Genomic DNA, 16,671 nt, shown 5'->3' with positions numbered 1-16,671 from the left:
GTGTGAACCTGGCGTGTGAACCTGGCGTGTGTGCCCGGCATGTGTGCCCGGTGTGTGAAACTCTGGCCCATGCTAGGCCCTGCCTTGTGCAGTGAAGCACGTCCGTCTCCAGCCAATCACCTATCTCGGGGACTAAGTGAAGTGAATAAATCGGGGCCTCCCTGCCCCATCTGACTCCAGCGAAGGCCTAGGAGATAACCGCCCTGGCTCCGCGCAGCTCGCAGCCCTCTCCCATGGCCTCCTGTCCGTCACAGGTGAAGCCTGGGCTTGTACCTGGAGCTGAGCTGATTCCCCGCTGGTGTCCGGAAGCAGCAGGGCCCTGGCCTGCACACAGGAAGGAGTGGGTGGGCCTCCCTGCCTTGTTTGCCCCTGGGGTAGACAGGAGATCCAGGCAAAGCAGGCAGCCCACCCCATACCTAAGCTCTGACCACAGACCCCGTGGGCCTGAGGAGGGACTGAGATTCAAGTCCAGGTGGGGAAACTGAGGCACAAACCCAGAGGCCAAGAAAGCAGGGCCCTGAGGATAGGTGACAGACCTGGGGAGGGAAAGACGGAGATGGAGACGCAGAGATGCAGAGAGCGAGATCCTGGAGAGTGAGAGGAGCTGGCATAGACAGAAGGAGGAACCAAGAGACACTCAAGGAGGCTCCGAACGCGCAAAGACACAGACACGGAGGGAAATGAAGACAAGAAATTCAGAGGCAGAGGGAGATTTTAGAAACATCAGCAAGAGGCCGGGCACGGTGGCTCACGCCTGTGATCCCAGCACTTTGGGAGGCCAAGGCAGGTGGATCACTGGAGCCCAGGAGTTCGAGACCAGCCTTGACAACACAGCAAGACCCTGTATCTATTGAAAAAAAAAAAAAAAAAAAAGCAAGAGAGGCAAAAAGAGATGAGGTGAAAGAACAACGAAGGCCCAGACACACGGAGAGAAAGGCTGGAGTCAGGACGCACACAAAAGCACGCCCTGCGCCCCAGCACAGCTGTGGGCAGGAGGCACGGACTTGCTGTGCTTCGTCTCTGTCATAAACCAGAAGCCGTCATCGTCCCTGACAGCACCCAGCCCAGACCGGGCCATGTCCCCTGTATGCCTGAGCCTGGAGCCTTTCTCCTGAGCCAGCGGGACTGTCCTGGCCCCAGAGGAGTCCACTCCTGGCCTTGGTTTTTCCTGTTCTCTGCCCAGGATGCCTGGCATGCCCCCGCCTCAGCGTTTGTGTCTAAATTATACCCATCCTTAAATTCCACCTCTTCCAGGAGGCCCTTTCTGACTGCCCTTCTCCCTGAAGAGTCCGCCGCCCTTCGCGTTCTCTCTGGAGGGAGCAGTTCTTATCTTCCATCCATCCACCTTTCGTTCTGTCTGGAGCTCCTCAAGCGAGGGCAGGGACCACAAGATTTCAATGCTGGTGACCACAGCTCTATTAATTTGAGGATTTGTCTTCATTATCCGGTGCCTCCTGTCTGTCTCTGGGCCTGAAGGAGGGAGTAAATGAAAATCGATGGTAAATGAATAAGCAAGCACGGGACACCTCCTCCACTCCCGAGATGTGGATTCTCAGCCCTGTCTGTGCCCTGTCTGCTCCCGTGCCTGGGGCTGTCCTCGGGGGCCTTTCCGTGGCAGCCTGGATGGGGGACCAAGGAAGGGGGGCTCCCCAGGTACCACGCCCTCTCCCACCCTCTGAGGTAGTCCTGAGGCTGTCAGGGGTGGTCAGGTTAGTAGCCAGCAAAGGGCCAGACGCGCACCCGTATCTCCTGACTTCAGGGTCCCTGAGGGAGGGAGGGGCAGGCTCCGAGCCTCTTCTGGCTGCCAGTGGGCTCCTCCCTAAGAGGACAGGCTTTCTAGGCCTTGGAGCCCCCTTTCTCCCTTTCTGGACCCTGCAGGAGTTTCCAAACCAAAGGAAGAGCTTGTTTCCCCAGCCCTGCACCCGGCCCGGAGGTGGGTTTGGAAGAAGAGCAGGCTCTGTGTGAACCGAGCGCCCTCCCCCAGGACCCACTCACCCGTGTCCATGGAAGCAGCCTCCTACAGCTCCTCGCCGTTCAGCTGTTTTTTGCCCAGGCTGAGGCTACCAGCACCCCTTCCCTGAGTGTCCCTTTAGGGGAGGCTGGGAGAGGCGCCTGGCACCCCTGAGATCCCTCCATCGTGGCTCAGAAGGGCTGCTTGCCCTGCTCTCGTCCTGGGGGAAACCTCAGCTCCTCGGGGGGTGGAGGTGACAGACGGGGCCCTGGGGTCTCCTTTTCCTCTGTGGCCAGCCCTGGCTGACCCCAGCCGGCCCTGCTGTCTTTGTGCAGTGCGGTTTCCTGTCCTGGGGAGGAGTTTCGGGAAAACAGCAAGTATTTCCTGAGTACCCGCTCTGTCCAAAGCCTCGCAGTGGGGCTGCATATTCAGGTATGGCCTCGACCTCGAGTGGCGCCTGAAGCTGTTGAGGAAGTCAAGGCAGGTGTTGGTAGGAGCTGAAGTGCAAGCCAGACAGCATCTGAGCAGGGAGATGAGGGAGGTCGCGTCTTCCCTGCTTCTTCCCGTTGGCATTTCGCCTACAGGGTTGAGGAGACTTTTCAGTGGAGAAATTATTAGAATGGGTTCCTCGAGGGGGTGGATTAGATTCAAATTTTTAAAATTATTTATAGGCTCATACAGACTTTTACATTTGCAAAGCCATTTGTCCGACGGTGGTTATTTCTGTCTCCATTTTACAGATGGGAAGACTGAGGTTGAAGGAGATTAAGGTGTTTGCCCAGGAGCATCCGAGGCAGGACCAGAGCTCAACCCTAGCTGCTGAGAGTGAACTAGAGTTTTCCCCGCACTGCGGCCTCTGCTGCGACAGGAAAGGGGTCCAGAGGGGGCGCAGAAGAGCATGGTGGGGAGACCGAGGGGACTGGCCGCGTGGAGAGAAGGATTTCTGAGCGGGTAGAGCCGTTAGGGTCAGGCAGGACCCTGGATAGCAAGGCCTAGGTTCAAATCCCAGCTCTGCCTCTGAATGGCTGCTGAAGGCATCCTGTGTCCTGGGTGTCCTACAAAGCCCAGTTTGGGAATCCACGTTCCCTCAAAAGGGGTGAGTCCACCTGCGAGGTTGGCCTGGGCACCTCAGGGCCAGCGCTATGCTGCGAGGCGTCTCCACTGTAACAACTTTTGCCTATCAAGCACCTACCACAGGCCAGATGCCGACCGCATTCTTTTGACCTTCACGACAACCCGGGGTGGGAGCCCCCAATCCCCCTTTCCCCAGGTGAGCCCCTGAGCACACAGTAAAGGACTGCTCCGGGGCCGGACACTCACGCCTGTGATCTCAGCACTTTGGGAGGCCGAGGCAGGAGGATTGCTTGAACCCAGGAGTTAGAGACCAGCCCTGGCAAATAGGGAGACGACGTCATTATGAAAAATGAAAACTAGGAAACTGGCCTAAAGTCATACTGCTGGGAAGTGGCAGAGGCAGGGCACCAAGCCAAATCTCAGAGCCAGAGACTCCCCACCCCAGACTCCCCTCCTGCTGCCACCAAGATGGAGCCTGGCCTTGGGAGGCATCTCAGTGGGACTTCAGGCCCCGCATCCTACCCTGCGTGCAGGTGGAGCGGCTGTCCCCTGTCCCAGCAGGGACCGACAGCCCTGCGTCTCTGCAGCTGTGCCTGCCTGACAGGCTGGAGACGGCTAATTGGGAGTGTCTACCCTACCCAAGGCCTTATCATCGTTCCTTTACATTAAGAGAATTTTTTTGTTTTGTTTTTAGTCTGCAAAATTTTCCACCATCTGCTTTGCCTTGGCAGAATGTTTGCTGAAAATATCTCTCTTCCTCTATAATTCCCATAATTTCTGGGGGCTTTGGGAGCCTTCAAGCAGAGCAGTGGTAGCTCACAAGTGCCTCCCCAAACTCACAGGCCGCTGGCTCTCCTTGTACCGGCAGCAGAGCTGTATGGCCCAGAAGGAGCATGTCCCCATCCCCAGACCAGGGAGAGGCACCAGGGCTGTCTCCACCAACGGGCTGACCCGAGCCTGAATCCCAGGATTTGGACCCAGGGTGGGTGCCCAGGTCAGCCCCTGTGTTTTTGTAGCGAAGCCTGGAGAGATACCTTGGGGCATGGAGAGAGGTGGTGGCTGAGCAGAGCTTGGAAGCAGGGCCCCTGCATCCCAGGGTAGTGCTGTGAGGCCACACGGCCAGCATGACCCTGTCCCCTGGACCATCCCAGGCCAGGCGTCTCCACAGCGCAGCTGCTGCCCATGTCCTTTGAGGCACTCAAGACGGAGTTTCCAGAAGGAAAGACTCTTCCCCCCGCTCCATGTACCAAACTCTGAGTTTCCATGGCGACAGTCAAATTGCAAATCCAGCCAAGAGTGAGCAGGGGAAAGAAAAGCTGGCCTCTCTCCAGAGAAGTGGGCACGGCTGGCGCTGGGGCTGGCCGCTGCTGAGGATGAATGCCGGGCAGGCAGGCAGCCCTTCCGGGCCGCGGTGGGGAAGCCTCAGGGGTGCCAGGTCCCCAGGAAGTGGCTCAGGCCCCGTGGTGAGCCCGGGAGGGGGCTTCTCCCCACCCCTGCGTCTCGGCGGCAGCCAGGTGGCTCCATCTGATACTTCTTCCTCCAAAAGGCGGTTGGGACGGCCTTCTCCCTGGTGTACTCCCGTCTTCCATCTGAAAAATCAGGCGTGGGCAGAATTCAGGGCTCGTCGGCGAGCCATCCCAGACTCAGCCTTTGGGGAATTAAAGAGGAAAAAATATATCAGCCTTCAGACACAGCGTGTTATGTTGAGGATGGAAGAGCAAGGGCCAGAAGATGTATGAGCCTAGAAGCTTTGTTAATAGCCCTGGAAGACTGACAGTCACAGCTGCTGTGCGGGGAGAAAGGTGGCAACGGCAGTCGAATGGCAAATTAGCTGAGGTTTGGGTTTTACGGTGACATTTCACCGGAGGGAGGAAGAAGAAAAGGCTTCCCCCTCTGCAAGAACAAGCTGACTTAACTCGGGGAGGGTTTCTACCTTTTATTCGTTCATCGTTGTGCACACGGGCACCACATGGGGACTAGGCCAAGTGGCACCCTGACCCTAACTCCACCTCCAGGGTTGCTGTTTTGGATAAAATGCACAAGTCATAACAAACGCCGTCCTCACGACATGGCACGGCACGGTTCATTGTTGTCTTGCGGTTTTCGCCTGCTCCCAGCCCAACTCCATAACCTTGTGTGATAGATGACAGAACAGGGAAGAGTAGGGAGACGGAGAGTGAGCCTGCCTCCCTAACCCCAGTCCTGGGACATCCCATCCCGTCGTCTCCGTCCAAGTCCTTTGGCATCTGTCCCTTTGCACCAAAGGAGCCCGGCACTGCGTGGCACGACAGAGCCCTGTGCCCACCCCCAGCCCCAGACTGTGTAGATTTTGCATATTAGCAGTGGGGGAGATGGGACATTCCAAGTCAGGAAGCATGACTGGACCTCCCATGAGCATCTCTGCCAGAGAGAGGCGGAAAGCAGTGTGGAGGCGAGCCGCCCTGCCCTCTGCAGGACTGTCCTCCTGCTGGACACCTCCCTGCTCCCGGGAGGATGAGCCACAGGCCTCTAATTTCACCGTAGCTGCCCCAAGGGCAACATGGAGAACGACTTGCTCCAGGAGCCCAGCAGGAATCCCTGGCTCCTTCCCACCTCCTCCCATCCCTGTTTCATGGGACCCATGAGGTTGGCATCTAATCAGTGAGTCAAAACTACATACATGCTTATAAAACGGATGTCCATGAGGTCTAGTCTTGGTGGATTCATGATCAAAGCAGCTCAGTCCAGGACCCAAAAAACAATCGCAAAATAAGGCAGGTTTTCCTCGCATTTCTCATACTATCAAGAGGGCACACAGACCACAAGCATGCCCCATCCCCATCTGCTCTTGCTGCTGCGTCACAAAAGTCCAAGGAGCCAAAGCACAACTTCCCCCCGGAGAGCAGGACAGAAAAAGGCAGAGCCTTTGAGCAGATGGAGGAAGGAAAGGCCAGGCCCAACCCCATGCTTATCACTCCTGCCCCAGTGCACAGGTCAGGGCCACAGAGAGGAGAGGCCACAGAGAGGAGAGGCCACAGGGAGGGGAGGCCACAGAGAGGGGAGGCCACAGAGAGGAGAGGCCACAGAGAGGGGAGGCCACAGGGAGGGGAGGCCACAGAGAGGGGAGGCCACAGGGAGGGGAGGCCACAGGGAGGGGAGGCCACAGAGAGGAGAGGCCCCACCAGCCTCATTTGCATGTGCAATTTGGTCCCCGCCCTCGAGGAGCCTCATGACCTGCTAGGGGAAGCAGACATGCAAACAGCAGAAAGTGGTTTGGTGCAGTTGTAGCAGAGAGCACAGGGCGTTCAGCCAGCCAGGGCGCAGGTGAGATGGGCTTCCTGGAGGAGGCAGTTTTCTAACTGATCCAAGAGAAGACAGGTGGGCAGGGCAGAGGCAAGCCAGTCCCAGTGGGAGGTGGTGGCAGGAGCCACAAGCCGCAGGAGGCTGGAGGCACCCAGGGCGAGACGGCGGGGGGCGTGGGATGCAGTTGGAAGTGTAGACAAAGGGCAGGAGCCCAGGGTGGTCCTGGGGACATGGGGAGCCTTTAAAGAGGGTGAAGCTGGGATCAGCCACCCTCGGTATAGACAGATTTTGTTTCCAGTCTTATCTCCCACCGGCAGGTATCATGGCTCAGGGCTGTTTGGAAGACGGAGGAAGATGGTACTCAGTAAGGGCCCAGCACAGTGCCTGGCATAAGAGCTCAACCCACCCTAACCTTCCTCCGTAAGCACCAGCATTCTGCATTCCCCAAGGAAAACCCTGACAAGCACCCTGATTCCTGCCCCATCTGCTGAGTTTCTCACTTGTGAGAGCTGGTTACCCTTGATCCAGACCTTTCTGTGCAGTTGTACTCGGTATTGGAATGATATCACTTAATTAAATGTTATGCAAATTGATGGGAAGAGTCATAAAAGAGACAGAATTGTTTCATGGAAACTGAGGCGTTGGAAAGTTGTGTTTGTTTGTTTGTTTGAGACGGAGTCTCGCTCTGTCGCCCAGGCTGGAGTGCAATGGTGCGATCTCAGCTCACTGCAACCTCTATCTCACGGGTTCAAGTGATTCTCCTGCCTCAGCCTCCCGAATAGCTGGGATTACGGGAGCCCGCCACAACACCAAGCTTATTTTTGTATTTTTAGTAGAGACGGGGTTTCACTATGTTGGCCAGCCTGGTCTTGAGCTCCTCACCTCAAGTGATCCACCCGCCTTGGCCTCCCAAAGTGCTGGGATTACAGGCGTGAGCCACTGCGCCCCACCCTGGAAAGTCTTGATGGAAGCAACTTGCTTTATAAAAATCTATGGAATTAGGGGTGGGCAGGACAATTAGGGGTGGGAACCAAGAGGAAGAAATGGAAAAAGGAGGATTCTGCGGTTGTCCTGCTTTGCCAGGGTCTGTGGGTCCCGCTGCAATTCAGAGAAACTGCAACTGGGGTCGCAGACAATGCAATACATGTGCAGTTTATGCCTGAGAGACTGTGCGGACCAATCTTGCAGAAGCACCTAAGCCTGGCATCGAAAGATTGGTGAATGGATGTACATTTCCGTGTTTAAACTAGAACATTTAAAGGGTAGCTAGATCCTGTGTTATGATTCCCACTGTTGAGTACCCAGCCAAATACGGTTTCCATTTAGTCCAGAAAAGAGAGTTTTTCCACGGTAGGTGTTCACTGTGACAATATCCTCGCCTCCCCTTGCTGGGATTCCAGCCCCGTCCGTCTGGCTCCCTTCCGCATTTGCGAGACCCCACTGTGCGTTACCGGATGAACTGGGATGAGAGCCCAGGCCTGTTGGCTCCCACTTCAGTTCTTGCAGTGAAATCAGAGAGTGGTGAGCAGGGGGCCGTGGAACCAGCCTGCTGGGAGGAGAATCCCGGCTCTTCCACTACAACTTGGGCGTATGCCCCTGTTTTCTTGCCTGTGGAATGGGGGTCGTGCTGTTTCCTACCTCACAGAGTTCTGAAGCTTCTGTGAATGTGTCTGTGGAAAGTGCCTGGAATGCTCCCCGAGGGTCAGCTCCGACTCTCCCCGCACCTGTACCCGCACCCGCAGAGCAGGCCTTGTGCCTTCTGCCTCACGCGTGGAGGCCTCAGAGCTGTCCCGTCTGCACCGCAGTGAGAATCAGCCTCCGCCACGGCAAGCGGGTTCTGGTTCTGCCAGAGGAACTAGAACGGGGAGTGGCGTGTGGAGATGGCTGGCCAACAGGCGAACTCTCTCTGCTGGTCACGCAGAGCCCAAGTCCCAGCCTCCTCACACCAGGACTCGCCTCTTTGGCCGGCAGAAGTGCGCGTACTCCCATCCCCAGGCCATTGTCTCGGCCCTGGCCCCTCTGCCTGTGCCTGCAGGCAGAGGCTGGTCGGGTGACCTCCTGTGCTGTGGTCTGTCTCTTCCAGTGGTTTCCAGCGACAGTGACAGTGACTCGGATCTCAGCTCCTCCAGCCTAGAGGACAGACTCCCGCCCTCTGGGGTCAGGGGCCTGAAAGGCGACAAACCCTGGAGGGAGTCAGGTAAGGTGGGGAGTCAAATGCTGCTTATTGGCTGGGTGCAGTGCACTCCAGCCTGGGCAACAAGAGCGAAACTCTGTCTCAAAAAAAGAAAAAAAAAAAAAGAAATGAAACTATTAGGCTGGGCACAGTGGCTTATGTCTGTAATCCCAGCACTTCAGGAGCCCGAGGTGAGCAGATCATGAGGTCTTGAGACCATCTTGCTCAACACGGTGAAGCCCCGCCTCTACTAAAAATAAGAAAATTAGCTGGGTGTGGTGGCCGGTGCCTGTAATCCCAGCTACTTGGGAGGCTGAGGCAGGAGAATCGCCTCAATCTGGGAGGCGGAGGTGGCAGTGAGCCGAGACCGTGCCACTGCACTCCAGCCTGGGGACAGAGCGAGACTCTGTCCCCCCCCCCACCAAAAAAAAAGTGCTGCTTATTTCTGAGGCCCCAGGGACAGAGTGGCTTTGCCGCTTCCTCAGATTGCTGCTTCCCAGCGGGTGTCCAAGGAGTTCTATACCCGGAAGGAGAAACGGGCCTAGGGACGGGACAACGAGGCTCTTTGAGGCTCCTCTGTACACACAGTGGGGGAAGGAGAGCAGGCAAGGGACAGGAGCCAGGGCCAGCCAGGCCACCGCATGTCCTTGGCTCACACACCTGGGACTCCTCCCATGCCCACCTGTGAGTGTTCCCAGCGGAGAGTTCGCCTCCTGAATCATGAGAGCTGAGAAAATCAGGTACAGAACTCCCTGCACTAGGTCAGTCCTGCCATGAAACCACCATGAGGTCCCCAGGACCTGCTGTGACCTCTGGGCCTGCATTTCCTTCTCGTTAGCAAGTGAGACAGAACGGGTGGCCTCCAAAGCGCCTTCTGACGTGGATATCCCTGAGCTCACCCTCTGGGACCTGCTGTATGAAAAAGAGTTAACTGGAGCATTGAGACTGGTGCAGAGAAGGCCTGGGAGAGGCAAGGAAAGACATTTTCCTGTCCTTCAAACACACGAAGGACTTCTGGGAAAAGGGCTTCAGTCAGTCACTCCACAGGTAGGAACTGGGATCCTTGACAGAAATTTCAGGGAGGCCAATTTTAGTACGTAAGAAAAAAGGGTTCTGTAATAACTGCCCCAAATAGGAATGAAATGCCTTGGGGGTCCTGTCTTGGGACCAAGACTGGGTTGGGAATGGAAGTTTGAGCTAAATCAGAGCCGGCAAAGGCCTGGCACACGTACCACCACCCCCCACTCCCGTGACCATGGCAGACATTACTAGGTGCTCCTGATACTCTTTCCACAGAGCCCTGATGTGCCTTCCGAATCCTCCTCAGTGCAGTTTTCTAAATGGCCCATATCAGTGGGTAGAGATGGTGCAAGAGATGAAAACGGTCGCCGCACCAGTGACTTCCTAGGCCCCTCAGGCTGAAGAGTCTAGAGATTTAGACGAGTATAAAGGAAACGTACCTGCCGGCCTCGGTTTCCATGGCAGGCTTTATACTCCCCTCCGCCTCCCACCGCGGGCCCTTGTGCCCTCGCTCCACACCCACGCTCAGCTCTAACCAAGCAGGACTGGGAGACGGGAAACGGTCAGCAAAGCAGCAGGCTCCACGTCTGCTCTCTTGGCCAGGCCAGGACCAGAAACCATGTTCGAGTGAAGACCCGTTAGTGAGTTAAGGCAGCAGTCAACATCTCTGTCTTACTAGGTTAACCGAAATACATATCCCCACCCCACCCCACCCCATTCCGTGATCATTGTGGATTTTCAAGTTGTTGACGTGTGACTTAGCGAAACGACCTGCAGGCCTGTTCTTGGATCCAACAGCAGCGGTCAGAGGGTGGGGCCATGCCAGAGCCTGGCAGCCGTTTGGGTGGGGTGGGGGGCAGACATCCCACAGAGACCCACCACAGTTCCAAACGAGGAACTGGACTGAGATCACCCTGTCTCAGTTTGAGATCCGCAGGGCCCACACTTGATCTCCCACAGGTGGCAGTGTGGAGGCCCCCAGGATGGGGCTCACGCACCCACTGGGCCACCTCTCCGGGAGCCAGAGCAGCCTGGCCAGTGAGATGGGGACAGGCTCTGCCGACCCGCAGCGGGGGGCCCTACCCCAGGCCGACCTGAAGGGCCGCGGTGAGTACCCAGCTGCTGTCTTCTCCCCTCTCCTGCCCCCGCGGCCGCGTCCTCTGTCACTCATTCCTTCCCAACTGGAGGCTGGTTGGTGACATTTTCAATTCTGCATGTTTACCAAGCACCGTGCGGGGAACCAGGTGAGCCAGACCCCGTCCCTGCCTGCAAGGAACAGAGAGAGGGACCCAGAATGAGAATGGTAACCATCCCTAGCCACTCTCACTAATTACAGCAGTGGTTACCATCCTCCGCTTTATAAAACGTGCCAGCTCCTCTGGGCCAAACTTCCATTGTGTTGGCAGAGTGGCTGGGAGGCTTATTGTCCCCATTGGATGGGTGTAGAAACGAAGGCACAGAGAGAGTGCGGGGAGAATCGTGGGCTCCCACCCTGCCCTGTGCCTCTGGACCCAGTCCTGGCTGGCCCAGGAGCATCCTGTGGTGGGGGTGGGAGACTTCTTAAACTAAAGCCGGAGAGAACTGCGCAGGTGCAGGATCAGCCCTGTCTCCTTCAAGAAGGAAGTTCCGGGCAGGTTGGGCCCCTCCCTGGCCGGAGGATTCATGGGTCCACGCGTGCACCAGGGCGGCAGCTGATCTCTGTCCCCGGGGTGTGGAGGGCACTGGCAGCCCCCCGCAGGAGCACCTGCCCCACCCCTCTCCTTCCCCACTTGATGGTTCCCCAGGAGCTGCAGAGCATCCGGGAGGCATCTGTGGCTGCAGAGCGGACCCTGCCCCCTCCCTCGAGCCTCCTGGAGGTCCTCCACAGAGGACAGTGTGGAATCGGCAGCCCTGAGTTCTTGTCCCAGCCCTGCCACCCACAGCCACGTGACCTTGAGCAGACTCCCCAGGTTGAACCATATGAAATTGCATTTTTAAAATTTTTTTTGAGACAGGATCTCATGCTGTTGCCCAGGCTGGAGTGCACTGGTGTGACCATAGTTCACTGCAGCCTCGACCTGCTGTGCTCCAGAGGTCCTCCTGCCTCAGCCTGCCAAGTAGCTAGGACTGTTGGCAAGTGCCTCCAGGCCCGGCTAACTGTTTTGTATTTTTCAAAGGGATGGGGTCTCCCTATGTTGCCCAGGCTGGTCTTGAACTCCCGGGCTCAAACAGTCCTCCCACCTTGGCCTCCCAAAGTGTTGGGATTACAGGTAAGAGCCACCGCGCCCAATTGAAATTGCGTTTTTCTGGTTCAAAAACGTGAAATATCAGTAGTTCAATACGGTTCACCCTTAGGTTTGATCTCTGCGCCCAGTTCTGTTATCAGTACAGTGTCCTTCGGAAGGGTTCTGGGGAGAGAAAAGTCAGTGTCATGTGGACGGCCTTCCCCTAGGAGGTCCTCAGTAAATGTCCGGTAATAAAGGGGGAAGCCGTGTGGCCCAGCACAGAGAGAGGTTTTCTGGGCTTAAGAAACAACGTGGGAAGGATGGGCTTGGAGGAGGATTTTCTATCTCCCTGCCCATTAGCTCCTTCCGGCATCCTGAGGTCGCCATGTTGATCACCTGGGTTAGGAGGGGGCCTGAAGCCCAGAGGGGAAGGTGACTTTCCTGCCATCACACAGCAGAGCAGAGCGGCGCTGGTCTCGAGTTCGGGCTCAGGCACGGGTGCTGTCAGCAGAAGCTTGCCTTCCCCACTAGCCCCTCCATCTCATTCCCAAAGGCCGAGCTGTCACTGGGGCGGGAGCGACTCCACCCCTGCTCACCCTGCGGTGGCCTCTTCTCTCCTCCAAAGGTAAAAGACACACCTGGACGAGCCCCCAGTGCTGACGCGGCTCCAGCAGGCCCCTCTGGCTGCCTGGGCTGAGGCGTTTGGTGCCTGGAACAGACTTCTCTGTGGAGGATTCCTGCCAGACCTTGCCCGGCTCCCCCAACCAGTCCTTGTGCCCTCGCCAGCCACCCTGTTGGCCATGACTCAACAAACCAGTGTTGGGAGCGGTCTGCCTCCCCCACCCGGTGCCTTTCTGTGCCCCTTCTCTCTGGGGAGCAGTCTGCATCTGCCACCCCCTCCAGCCACCGCCCTCAGCCCCTGACCTTATTTATTACCCTCCCCTCCCACACCCCCAACCTACCTTGTGATGATTTTAAGTTTGGGTGTGTCTTGGGTTGGGCTGGGGGTTCCCACGTGCCGTGTCCGAGGGGCTGCCTGGCCGGGCTTTCTCATTGCTGTATTAATGGAAGATGAAACCCCAGGGCACGGCCTCTGAAGCTGTGTGTGGTCCCTTAGAGGTGACCACTGGAACCAGAGCAGTGAGCATGAGATTCACCCACCCTCTGCCTCTCCCTCTAGCTCTGGGAGGCAGGAGCAGTGGCCCCTCCCATGGGCTGGCCCAGGACCGCAGGCGAAACCTGGCTCGGGTTTCTTTGGTTTTTGTATGTTTGTTTGTTGTTGAGATAGAGTCTCGCTCTGTTACCCAGGCTGGAGTGCAGTGGCGCAATCTAGGTTCACTGCAACCTCCGCATCCCAGGCTCAAGTGATTCTCTCACCTCGGCCTCCCAAGTAGCTGGGATGACAGGTGCCCTCCACCACACCCAGTTAATTTTTGTATTTTTAGAAGAGGTGGGGTTTCTCCATGTTGGCCAGGCTGGTCTTGAACTCCTGGTCTCAAGCGATCCACCCGCCTCGGCCTCCGAACGTGCTGGGATTACAGGTGTGAGTCACCACGCCCGGTCCTGTTAGGTTTCTTTGACTCCCCTCACGGCCTGCCTGGTTTTTGCTCAGCCTGTCTTCAGCTTGAGGAGCTGGGAAGCTCTGGTGGACGCTGTGAACTCACTCACTGAAGAGCAGCCTTCAGGTGCATCCCTGGCCAGGGCACGTGGCTCCCTCCGCCATGAATTCACTTCTCTTCAGGAGTTTTGGCTTGGCATGAAAATACTTCATTCAGAGTATGGGCAAATGCTTCTGGAAAACCCTTCCCTGAAGAGAGAGAACGTACGTGTGTGTGTGTGTGTGTGTGTGTGTTGGTCGGTGTTCACACCCTCCCATCCTTCCTGTCTCCTGCCCCAAACCCTGGGTCCCTGGGTCTGGAAGGGCCTCCTCTCCAAACTGGGAGCTCCTGGGTCCCCACCATTCACTTTTTGTCCTAGCTGCTGGCAAATAGTAAGGAAATTCACTTTCCCTGTGGCACGTTATGCTTCAGAATTAAAACAATGAAGATTAACATTTGCATTGAGCCACTGTGTTGATCAAAAGACCATGATTGCCTGTGTTTCTGAGATGCATCAGTGGAAAAACTGTGGTGCCTTGACTTGCTGGAACGTTTCCTAAGCCGCTGTGAAAGGAGGGGCCAGATCTGTGTGTTCATGCAGCTCACACACGTGATGCTGAACCGATCAGGCCATGTACACACAAATAATCAGAATGAGTTCTACAAACATACATGTACGTACGTTAAAGTGTCTTTTAAATGGACACGCACTTCTGGTTACATATGGTGCTCTGAATATGTTCATATTTTCCTCTGTCCCTCAAAACCCCACTAGAATGACATAAAGGAATGAAAATGGCATAAACCACGAAGACAAAAAGAACAGAGAGAAGATGACAGCGAGTGACAGATATCTGAAGAGCTCTGGAAGCCGTAACAGTAAGATTTGCTTAGCGTCAACCCCAAAATATCTACAAAGAAGGAAGCCAGAAGCACAAACAAGCACGAACAAACCCATTTACTCTGCAGAATTGCCCAAATGCACAGAACTTGGAGGGGCCAGGTGTCCCGCAGGTGGAAGTTCAGGGTGGGTCTGAGGATTGTCTTGACTGAAAGAAGTATTTCCATCTGCAGGTCCCCTCTCTCGGCCTGGTGACTGCCCTTCTCTGACCATGGTAGGAGACAGGTTTACTGCCGGCCAAGGGTGATCTGAAAAGATTCTGGATTGGGGACCCCAAGGGTAGCCAAAGGCTGGGGCAAGGTGCCTTACTGAAATCAGCATGTAAATGGAGAAGCCCGAATCCCCCATTAAAATCCGTGATGGAGGCTGATAAAAGCCAGGCCTAGTCAACATCCATCCACTCCCAAGGCAGGACATTTATCATTTTGAGACAGAGTTTTGCTCTTGTTGCCCAGGCTGCAGTGCAATGGCACGATCTCGGCTCACCGCAACCTCCGCCTCCCGGGTTCACGCGATTCCCCTGCCTCAGCCTCCCGAGTAGCTGGGACTACAAGTGCCCACCACCACGTCCAGCTAATTTTGTATTTTTAGTAGAGATGGGGTTTCTGCATGTTGGTCAGGCCGGTCTCAAACTCCTGACCTTGTGATCCACCCGCCTCGGCCTCCCAAAGTGCTGGGATTACAGGCGTGAGTTTCTGCTCCCGGCTGGCAGGACGTTATTGAATTTCTCTCTGGGAAACTGATCAAAGAGAACAGATGGACAAATCCTGACACTGGGGGTTCCCCAATCAGTGGGTCTCTGCCCAGTCCACTGTGAGACCTCCAGTCCACAAGCCTCACCCACATGTTCAGTGCTGCCTAGTAGCTTTGCTGTGTTTCACTTATAGTGGGGACAGCCAAGGGCATCTGATGTCTGATGAAATTCAATAACTGAAAATACAGAGACTCCAGTACACAGAAAAAAGGAGTCAGAGGAAAATCCCCTGAAGTATTGCACCTATTCAAAGAGAAAAGAATGTTATTTTTTTAAAGGCAGTGTTAAAATTCTTGAACATTAAAAATATAATAGCAGGAATTTAAAATACACGAGAAGGGATGGAAGAGGAGAGAAATCTCCGAGGGTAAAATGCATAAACGCAAAAAGAGGGACAAGTCAAGAATACTGAAAAACAACAAGACCAGCTTAACACAGAAGATCCATCAAACAGGAGCTTCAACCCGAGAAACAGAAAACAGGAGAGGAGATTGTTGAAGAAATGACACAGAATACTTCCCAGGACTGAAGGGAATGGGCTTCCACAGAGAGCCCTGCAAGTGCTCAGCACAGGGACACGAAGCCTCCATACCGGTGTGGCCCCGGCCACCATCCCGAGCAGCAGTTTGGTGATGCCCAGTAGGCGAAGGTGGGCGCAGCTTGCAGCCGTCCCTGAGGTCTTGCTGAAACACAGATGCTCACTCGCCAGCTCTGGGGTGGGACCCAAGTGCGCACATCTAACAGGCTTGTAGGTGACACGTGATTGAAGGGCCACACCTTGAGTAGCATTGGAGCACTGGTCCCGGAGGAGCGTTGGAGCGCTGGTCCCGGAGGAGCGTTGGAGCGCTGGTCCCGGAGTAGCGCTGGAGCGCTGGTCCCGGAGGAGCGCTGGAGCGCTGGTCCCGGAGGAGTGTTGGAGCGCTGGTCCCAGAGGAGTGCTGGAACATTGGTCCTGGAGTAGTACTGGCGCGCTGGTTCCGGAGGAGTGCTGGAGTGCTGGTCCCGGAGGAGCGCTGGAACTTTGGTCCTGGAGTAGCACTGGAGCGCTGGTCCAGGGCAGTGGTGGTTCCCCTTGGCTGCTCACTGGAATCACCTGGGGAGCTTTAAAAGCACTCATGGCAGACCCACCACTAGAGATTTGGGTTTACTTGATTTTGAATGTATCCTTGGCCGGCATTGGGATTTATAAAGCTCTCCAGAGGACTCCAACGTGCTGGGAGGCCTCAGGACCGTTGCCCTCCAGAAACTCGTCTCCATGGGCTCCAGGAGACGTGCACAGAATATTTACAGTTCAGATTTAGAAACAACCAAAAAGGCTTCAACAGAAGAGTAGATACGTAAATTGTGATATATGCAGACAATAAAATATTATGCAGTGGTGAAACTGAGTCACCACACTCAGAGTATGTGCATCTCACCAGTAATGCTGACAAACAGGCAGGTGGCAGAAAAATACATGACACCATCTATGTGGAGATTTCACAAACATGCAAGAACGTTATATATTAAAATATATTTTACACAGCAAGCGGATTCAGAAACAGGAAGGATAACAGACTCGGGACACATCTTGGGGAGAGGAGAAATACAATTAAAGAGGATTCTTAATGTTTTATTAAGCTCAGTGATAGGTAGATCGGTTTATAATATTTATATTTTACTTCATATTGTGTATTTATATGCTTATTATAGATTTTTTTTTTTTTTTTTTTTT

The 16,671-nt window shown here is 55.4% G+C and overlaps 1 protein-coding gene across 12 annotated transcripts in view; it reads left to right on the top strand.

Annotated features, from left to right (window-relative positions):
- The window catches only part of RPH3AL (rabphilin 3A like (without C2 domains)), a 142,188-nt gene extending 127,493 nt beyond the window's left edge, over positions 1-14,695 (top strand). For 6 of the 12 annotated variants that reach the window (XM_017862823.1, XM_017863107.1, XM_017862898.1 and 3 more), the window contains exons 6-9: positions 8,391-8,504; positions 9,319-9,527; positions 10,461-10,607; positions 12,330-13,782. In XM_017862823.1, the coding sequence (XP_017718312.1) occupies positions 8,391-8,504; positions 9,319-9,527; positions 10,461-10,598 (461 nt within the window). In that variant the 3' untranslated portion in view covers positions 10,599-10,607; positions 12,330-13,782. The other 6 variants (XR_001883610.1, XM_017863188.1, XR_001883635.1 and 3 more) reach the window with 6 other exon arrangements.
- The last annotated feature ends 1,976 nt before the right edge of the window (positions 14,696-16,671 follow it).

Source organism: Rhinopithecus bieti, unplaced genomic scaffold, assembly GCF_001698545.2.
Source record: "Rhinopithecus bieti isolate Rb0 unplaced genomic scaffold, ASM169854v2 scaffold_22, whole genome shotgun sequence".
Classification (NCBI taxonomy): Eukaryota; Metazoa; Chordata; class Mammalia; order Primates; family Cercopithecidae; genus Rhinopithecus; species Rhinopithecus bieti.
The sequence above is the reverse complement of the archived record's forward strand: the minus strand, read 5'-3'. Positions and strand labels throughout refer to the sequence as shown.